This window comes from Cryptomeria japonica, chromosome 10 (assembly GCF_030272615.1).
Source record: "Cryptomeria japonica chromosome 10, Sugi_1.0, whole genome shotgun sequence".
NCBI lineage: Eukaryota > Viridiplantae > Streptophyta > Pinopsida > Cupressales > Cupressaceae > Cryptomeria > Cryptomeria japonica.
Genome location: NC_081414.1, coordinates 722005461 through 722015478, shown reverse-complemented (window position 1 = coordinate 722015478; position 10018 = coordinate 722005461). Strand labels below are relative to the sequence as shown.

At 32.5% G+C, this 10018-nt stretch overlaps 1 protein-coding gene across 1 annotated transcript; it reads left to right on the top strand.

Moving 5' to 3' along the window:
- Positions 1 to 4573: 4573 nt before the first annotated feature.
- LOC131053704 (disease resistance protein RPV1-like) lies at positions 4574 to 6831 on the top strand. Its single transcript, XM_057988307.2, has 3 exons — positions 4574 to 5629; positions 6421 to 6502; positions 6750 to 6831. The coding sequence occupies exons 1-2, from the start codon at positions 4692 to 4694 to the stop codon at positions 6479 to 6481; spliced, it is 999 nt and encodes a 332-aa protein (XP_057844290.2). The 5' UTR covers positions 4574 to 4691; the 3' UTR covers positions 6482 to 6502; positions 6750 to 6831.
- The last annotated feature ends 3187 nt before the right edge of the window (positions 6832 to 10018 follow it).

The following is a 10018-nucleotide window of genomic DNA, read 5'->3' as shown; positions in this document are numbered from 1 at the left end:
ACCAAAAAAGGAGAACAAGACAATATAACTAATCTATGTTAAAACTCTAATACATTATTGGTTTCACTATGATACATTAAAATATTCAATTAAGACAAAGCCCAAGTAATCAAAAGGTTAAGCTTACCGAAGAAAACTACTAGTGGTATTTATTTGAGGAGTAGATGCTATGAAAAACAACATGGCTTGAATAACACAATGCATATAAAACAATAACATTAGGAAATCAATTCAAATTCCACAAATCACCATGATGGTGAAATCCAACCCCATCAAACATGCCAACCCAAGCTACTGCTATAACTACAACAACATATGCACAAACACCACCTGCTGAGATATATGATAGAAGACTCAAATTGTGTAATCATATTGTACGTAAAATAACCAGAGCTACAACGAGAAAAAATGACTGATGTGCATTTAATATTTTTCCTACTATACTCATAAGCAATTTGGAGAACATTTGGGTAAAATTATCCTCCTCTAGTATTAAAAATTCCATAGAAAAAGAAAAAAGTTCCAAGTACATCAGTATGGATGCAATGATTCTTCCAGTATGCCCAAAAGTTGTGTGTGCTATGTCTGGATAGCTATGAATTTGTGTATACACATCCATGCAATGCTTAAGAAGAATATTAGTGTAGCAACAAATCAATGCAAAAATAAAAATAATGTTGACTCCCATACAACCTCCATTGAAGAGTGCATATGGCATTGACAAAATCCCAACACCTGTTAAAGCAAGGAAAGTATCACAATCAGTTCAAAGGATAAAACTAGGAAATTTGTGGAAAAGAATAAGTCAAACACTTCCAATTGAACACCAAATAACTAATATCAGTGTTCATCTTTTCTTTCTCTTGGTTAAGAGATGAGGAAATTAAGCCCCATGTTCATACACAACAGGCTTGACATTGAGAAATCATAGTGACAGTTCACCACGTGGGCTTTACTTGGTGTGCTACTTTTTTTCAACAGGATCTCATAAAATGAATTTCAATAATAGAAACAGGAGTATTTTGACTATTACCATTTCAATATTAGCACTGGAGTCCAAAGCCCACAATGTCAAATTACAAAATGAAATTTTTATTATAAAATTAAAATAATTGCAATTTGGACGTTCTACAGAGGTTTTATTTGGTGTAGCGTATTTTCAATACCAAGCACAATAAGTAAATGATGTGTGACTAATGAAATTAAGATAAATATAGGGATTTGGGGATTTACCATTTCATTTCATCAGTACTAAAATAGTTTGAGGGCAATGATTAAATAAACAATCATACAAGTTTTCTATTTTTATGAAATTTGAAAGTAGTCAAGTTATTTATTATATATCTGAATGGTTAGAAACTTCATAAGCAAGAGAACCATTCTATATAGTGAAGAAGAAAGGTCACCCCACCCAATCTGAGATGAGTCATTCTTAGGTTCTATAGATAAATTCTTGAAAGGAAGAGTAAACGTTTTCCCATACACCAACTTGGGTCACATGCCCGAGACATTTAAATGCTTCATTAGTGGTTGAACACGAACTGCTTGAATATGAACATACTTAATAATCAATAAATGTGTGTATGATTTTAATTGCAATCATTTTAGCTTCGGTATCAAGATTTGAAACCATTGCATCCAAATACAAAACTACGCATTCTAGAAAGCATAGTCAATTTCGAATTATACATGACTAACTATTTCCTAATCCCTCTCGGGTGACAATGCCTTAGATTATATTCCATTGGAGGTTTCTATTGTGATGATAGATATATACTCTATGTTGTGCATAAGCTTCTATTGGGATACTTCACAATTCAAGCACTCTACACTCTTCTACATGTAAATATTAACTCGATATATGTTTCCATTCACTATAGCTTTTGGAGCTCAAAGATCTTATTTAAAGCTTCAAATTAACTAACTTGAGCCTTAGAAAATAGATTCCTGTAGTGCTAAAAACTTTTATTTTTCAAACAAAAGCTCTCATTTAATAGAAAACACATCTAGAAAATGATATGATCAAGTATAGATTCTCAAAGAAAAAATGCTCATTGAAACTGTGTTTCATGGCAAGTGAGTTACCTCAAGATTGTGTACACACTATGTCGTACTATCAATGATCTTGATGAAAAAAAGTGAACAACATTTGTAAGAAAAATATTAAGAAACCCCATGAAATTTTATTTTTTTAAAATAAAAATAATATTTAGATCCCTATAGCTATTTCTTCAATATTTTTATAATGTGTGAAAGTAAATCTAAAAATATCGGATTACCAAATTGGAGATAAGATTTTTGTAGTGGTTTCTAGTTAAAGCTTGATTTGATATCCTACCTATTGGAAATCCAATTTGATTCAAAAATCAAAATTCATCTAATTTGCATTTACTATAATGATATTATAATTTTGTACTTCAATACATGCTATTTCCGAGCTTGTTTTATGGCCCAGTTTACTAGATAGAAGATGGATTTCATAATTTTGTACTTCAGGACATGCTATTTATGAGCTTGTTTTTTGGTCCATTTTACCGGATAGAAGACAAATATCAAACATGAGATGGTTTCGAGTGAAAATTCCACACAATATAGCCTATCAGCTAAATTGTGTACAACTAATTGAAACGAAGTGAAGACTTTGTACATGAAAAGGAAGACAAACAACCAAACATGAAAAGAATACAAGTGAGCTCATCTATGTGTCATTATGATATATCAAAATTTTGTGGTTAAAAAGCTTGATTCCTAAAAATTGAAAAATTCTATAAGAAGAAACAAGGAAAATGGTGCTAAAGTTGACATTTTTATTATCTTTTTCTCTAATAATTTGTAGAGGAAAAAAAAGTAAAATCAATAAAGATATCTAAGATAGTGATAATGATAAAAGAAAATCAATTGAATTTGGTATCTTTATTTCTTTTATCTATCTTTGTAATGGTATCCTTATCCATGGCAATCTCTGCAACATCTCACTTGAGAGATAGGAAGAGAATAGATAAAAATATAAAAAACAATTGAAAATGATGTGTTCAATTTCTATCTAGACAACTTCACTCTCTTTTCCTTGTTTCTTCACACCCAACGACTTTGACTGAGATTTTATGTGAACCAATTTTTTATGTGACACAGCAGGCGGGCCCCTTTTTTTAATTTCCGTGTCTTCTTTACGTCGTTTACCATATTACGCGGTGACAATAAAGTATTTTCTTTGCGTATAGGACATCAAGACCTGATTTTTGAAGCCATGATTGTTAGTGAAACGACTTAAAGACTGAAAGTGGGCCTGCCTGTCGTATTATTACGACATAATAAAAATTGGTCCAGAGAATTATTTTTGTGGGGTGTGATTTGGTCTAATTTTAAACGAGTAGAGGAAATATACAAAGAACAATTTAATTAAAATGAAAAAAAAATGATAAATAACATAATAGAATTGTGTGGCTCATCAAAATTGGTTATATCTATTAGAAAGTAGGGAATAACTTGTATTAATCAATACATCAATACATGAGTACATAGTCATTTATACATTCATATTCAGCTATGAAACGAAGAGTTGGGAGAAGGTGAATGTTCATGTGACCGTTGGAGCCCCCTAAGTCCACCCTGTACAATCGTGAATTGTGACGTTCCATGCTTTTCCACTTCTAATCTCAAATTACAACCAACCTGCAAGATATTAGCTTTGCGAACTCTTGTTCACATACACTTCAGATTAATCTTCTCCAAATCAAACCAGAATCAAATAATCTCTCATCAAACACATATTCTCCATATACTTTTCTAGACACAAAGTCACCCATAAATTCATAACCAAAAACACCACGTTTGACCAGTTCAAAATACACTCCTTCATCATGGTCACTTGCTCTCGCGCTCCCCTTCTATGCAATCCTGAACAAAGCATCTAAACTCCCATAATCTTCATTAGACACTGCAATGTTAACATAGCTATCGACAACTCCAAGCATTTTCTTCTCAGAGCATCTAAACACCCATCATGGCTCCACCCCTCCAACAAGATCTTGTCCTCCAAAGGAGCATCCGATACAACAAATTAACAACAAACTGCTTACTCCAATTCAATATAATGACTATGATAGCGGTAATCTTTTTGTCGATGGATGCCTTCTTTTTTACACTTGTAGTTTTTGAAGAATGAAAACTTACTATTTAGCATATACATAAAGAAATATTTTTTTTTAGTTGTCATTAATCTGATCCTTTGTAAAAACTACCCGTAATAACTAATTTGTAAAAGTTATTTATTAATTTAATCAAACAAGAATATTTAATTTACTATTTGTGATGAAATGGATATGAATAAAAAATATTAATATTTTTTTTAATTATTAGGGGGAGTATTTTAGTTTTAGTCAATTTCTACCCACCATTTAAATGCACATTTTAATTTATTATATATGAAAAAAATATTGACATTTTTTAAATTTTAATGTGAGTATTTTGTTTTCTTCAATAATTTTTAGACAGCTTCTACCTACCATCTAGATACCTATTTTAATTTATTATTTATGACGAAATAAATGAGCATCTAGATTGGGGAAACGCGTTAAGGAGTTGAAGTAGATCTGTGTAGTTGAGTTCCATCATCTCTTAAATTGAGTCCAATCCTCTGTTAATTTTCTCCCTATTGTTAGTGAGCCTTCCTTCTCTATTGAAACTTTAACATGGAAGAACTGATGACGGCAGAAGAATATTGGGAAAAAAAAATTTGGGAAAAAAAATTTGGGGAAAAAAATTTTTGGGAAAAAATTAGGGAAAAATATAGGGAAAAATATTGGGACAGTTATCTCTGGTATCCGTCTTTTGACAAAGCCTATAGAGAATATTGGGACAGTGGGCCAAATTATTTCGACCGTATGCGAAATTATCTCGCCGTGAAGGATGTATATCTCGACAGCAAGCAAGATTACCTCGAAAAGAAGGTATGGCATCACTGGTCCAGAGAAGCCAGAGAAAGAGAAATTCTCGACCTAAAAAAAAGATTTCTCGCCGTAAAAAAAGATTTTTTGACCCGGAAGCGGGAGTATGTGAGGACTTTAGAAGATTATGAAGTGTGGGAACGAGATGCCAAGGTGCAAGATTTCCACAGCATCAGGGAATTTTTTCTCGCCCGCACTGCTTCACGTACCTCCTTAGACCCTGATTTTTTCAGGAATGATGTGTTTCTGAGTTTTAGAGGACCAGACGTGAGAAATACTCTGGTCAATCGTCTCTCTGAAGCTCTCTCCAAAGCCGGATTGCGTGTCTTTTTAGACAGCAAGAGTTTGAACAAGGGAGCAAAAATTTGGCCATCGTTGGAAAGCGCAATCGGGAGCAGCGCCATACGTATTCCTGTATTTTCAGAAGGCTATGCAGACTCAACATGGTGTCTGAAGGAGGCCGCTGAAATGTTGAAAACCCCAGGCTTGATCGTTCCTCTGTTTTATGATATGGATCCAAGTGACGTTAGATATCCTCTCAAGAACTCCAGTCCGTACAAGAAGGCATTTACAAAACATTATGCCCATCCAGATCGGCAGCCAAAAGAAGAGATTGACCGGTGGAAGATTAGCCTTGGGGAGATCTGCTCTCGTTCAGGCTGGGCCATGGGTATTACAGAAGAGTAAGTAATCAACTTTACTTTCTACTTGGTTTTGTTACACTTTTACCTAATTACTTAATAGCTGTTTAATAGAACCAATATACATAAGTATATTCAAATTGTGTTTGAGCGCATCTTTTCTTGAAAATGTTTTATCAGAAAATATAGAAAGATTAGGAGATATTTTTAATAGTGAGTCAAATGATGGTATTGTTATCAAAATTCAATGTGTAGTTTTTGAGTCAAACTACACAAGAACCTCTCTCATGAAAATGAATGGTTCACTTAGTACCCTTGTTTTATAAGTAGTGATTCACAAGAACCTATCTCTCATGAGAATGAATGGTACACTTAGCACTCATTGCATCTCGATGATGTTCTCATAGGTGAAGCATTGGGCCTTCCCAAGAGGTCACCCATCCTAGTACTACTCCAACTCAAGTGCACTTAACCATGAAATTCCCTCCAAGATTACACCAACTTAGCTTGCTACCCCACTTGCAATATTATATTGATTTTTTATATTAATTATTAAGTTGCTTACTCACCCAAATAATTGAACAGTTTTTGGTACTTCTTTCTAGCGGGTTGTTCCTAAGAATACCCATCGCAACTCCGAAGATGCAGTAGAGAGAATAGTGAAAGATGTGATAATTATTATTATGATAGCTCATTTTCACTAGACAAAGAAATTTCATTTCAATATTTATATTATGTTTAATAATTATTATTAAGTTTCTTATTCACCCACATAATTGAACATTATTTGGTATACTTTTCCTTTTGGTTGTTATTAAAACTACCCATTGCAGCTCCGAAGTTGAAGTAGAGAGGATAGTGAAGGATGTGATTGACATGCTCCATTTTCACTAGGCAAAAGAAATTTTGGAGTTGGTAAGTGTTTTTTCTATTAATTTGTCAATTTTGAAAATAGATCAAAATAAACTCAAAGTAGTGTAGGATATCTTTTCACTTGATATCTTTTTATATGTAGAAATAACATTGAATTATGGAAGGGAACTAGTAAACATAGAAGTGATCCAAGAATATTATATTTTATATCAATTTAGTTTTGATATTTTATTTTTGTTTTATATGATATTAACAATTTTTTAAATTTTTTTTGTCAATTTTGATGTAGGGCAAGATTATTGGGAAACCAAAATCAACATTTTTGTATCAGTTATCAAATTTTAATGTAAATTCAATTTATTATATAAAAAAAAAATATTTTTTTCTATGGTTTTCCTTGTTACTCTTTTTTATTAAGTGACATTTTACAATTCTCAATAACATTCATCTAGATGTAATATTTTCATCATTTCATCAAATTAGATCATTAAATCAATGTCTAATGCAAATTTTAGATAATTTTTTAACGGATTCTAATTATTATTAATTTTTGAATTAGTAGTGACAATTCTTTTTAGACCAATATTTTACCAATAAAATTATATCGATCAATTGAACATACAAATAATAGAAATTAATCCAAGAAAAAGAATTAGATAAATACATTAAATCCTCCTCTTTATGATGGAGGTGCCAACTTATGTTATGCTAAGTCCTCTGAATACACAATCATTGATCAGCCATTTACTTTTTGATACAAATATTAAATATTTTTTTCTCAATTTACAAAAGAATCTTTGTACATGCCAAATAAATAACATAGAATCAGAGGAGATAATATGCCTAAAATGTCAACACTAACATATTATCTTCTCTGCAATAAGATACCTAAGATCATCATATATTGTATGCAATATTTCTCACAGAAGACTAGGTTCCTATAACTGCTGTTATGATGCCCACAACAAAGATTATATGAATAAGTATAATCTCAAACCTACAAACCCTTGACCCAAAAATCTTCATGTAGAATGAGTATGGAAGAATAAAAGAAACTAAACACCTGAAGGAAGAGCCAAAAATGGTACTACAAGTGCTACAACAACTGTACTAGGCAGTAGTAAGGTTTTGATGCATGTGCTCCATAATAAAATTTTTGTTTTTGATGATGTATATGATGAAGGCAATAACTCTTCCAAGGCTGTAGACAATGGAGTAAGTATCAATGCATATTTAGTAAATGGATTAATCAGTGTTGTACATATTGCCACTTTTGAAGCCATTTTTTCTCTTGGCAGGTTTAATGCTACTTGTAATAACAACTCATTTGCAAACAGATACCTCAAAACTGCAATGCTTCCATAAAAAAATGTGCAGACTATGAAGCACAAAATCAACACCTGTCACACAAAAATCATCTATTATAACTGCTCTATGTTAAAACCAGTACATTATTGGTTTCACTATGATAAATGAAAAATTTCGATTAGGACATAGCGTAAATAATCAAAAGGTTAAGCTTACTGAAGAAAAATGTTGATAGTCTTTCATCGAGGAGTAGATGTTGGGAAAAACATCATGGGCAGAATACCATAAAGCACATAAAACCAATAAGTGTAGGCAATCGGTTCATATTCCACAAATTGCTATGATGGTGAAATCAAACCCCATCAAACATGCCAACCCAAGCTACTGCTAGAACCACAACAACAGATGCAACAACACCACCTGCTGAGATATATGATAGCAAACTTAGTTTGGGTAACCATATTGTAGGTAAAATAACTAGAGCTGCAAGGAGAATAAATGAGTGATGTGAATTTAAATTTTTTCCTACCATACTCATAGCCATTTTGGGGAAAAGTTAGGCCAAATTTTCCCCCTGTAGTATCAGAAATTCCAAAACAAAAGATTAAAGTTCCAAATACAATAGTATGGATAGAATGATTCTTCCAGTCTGCCCAAAAGTTGTGTGTTGAATTTGTGTATTTACATCCATGCAACACTTAAGAATCACACCAGTGTAGCAAAAAATCAATACAAAGAGAAAAAGAATGCTAATTCCCATCCAACACTCCATTGAAGAGTGCATATGGTGTTGACAGAATCCCAACACCTGTTAAATTGTGCACAATATAGCCTATCAGCTAAATTGTGCACAATTAATTGAAACGACTTGAAGATTTTGTACATGAAAAAGAAGACAAACAACCAAATATGAAAATAATACAAGTGAGCTCATCTATCATGTAATTATGATATATCAAAATTTTATGGTTAAAATACTTGATTCCTAGAAATTGAAAAAAATTGATAAGAAAAAACAAAGAAAATGAATTAAATTTGATATCTTTATTTCTTCTATCTATATTTGTAATTTCTAAACAACTTCCAAAGAAAGAAAAGTTGGTATCTTTATCTATGGTAATCTATGTGCAACTGCTTAACAAAGAAAAGAGATAAAAGACAATTAAAAAATTATCTCACTTGAGAGATAGGCAACTAACTTCTTAGGAAGAGAAAATATAAAGACAGTAAACATATTAAAAACAATTGAAAGTGATGCGTTCAGATTATTTGTATCTAGACAACTTCACTCTCTTTTCCTTGTTTCTTCCCACCCAACGACTTTGACCAAAATTTTCAATTTTTATGCTACAAGGACACACCAGGTGGGTCCCTTTTTCTAATTTCCGTGTTTGGTTCTATCTTCTTTACGTTCTATCTTCTTTACGTTGACAATATAAGTATTTTCTTGCGTATACGACATAATCAGAGTGAAAACCTGACTTTTGCAGCCATGATTGTTACTGAAACGATGTAAAGATTCAAAGTGGGCCTGCCTGTCATGTCACTACGACATAATCAAAGTTGGTCCATGGAATTATTTTAGTGGGATGTGATTTGGTGTCTTTTAATGCTGGCTTCAAGGAAATTGTGCTTTACCATGTGCCCGTCTCAACATAACCTCGCTCAGATGGGAAGAATGGACGGATGCGTGGGTTTGTTTCTTTTATAAAAGCGAGCAGGAATAAGTGTGGAAGGAGCTTATTTGCTTCAAAGATTAAGTCTGCAATATACATTTTTTTATGTGGTTCATCAAAATTATGTGGTTCATCAAAATTGGCTATATCCACAGGTAAGTAGGGACAAATTTGTATTAATTGATACATCAATATATCAGAACATCTAGCCATTTATCCATTCAAATTCAGCTATGAAACAAAGAGTTGGGAGGAGGCAAATGGTCATGTGGTCATTGGACTTCACATTCCTAACAGTCTCCCTCCGAAGTCCAACTAGTTCAGCCATGCATTGTGATGCCTTCTACATTTCCACTTCTAAATTCACACTACAACTAGCTTGCAAGATTTTAGCTTTGCGAATTCTTGTTCACGTACACTTTGAATTAATCAACTCCTAAATCAAATTAGAGTCAAATAATCTTTCATCAAACACATATTCTCAAACTACTTTTCCAGACACAAAGTCACCCATAAATTCATAACCAAGAACACCACTTTTGGCCAGTTCAAAATACACTCTTTCATCATTGTC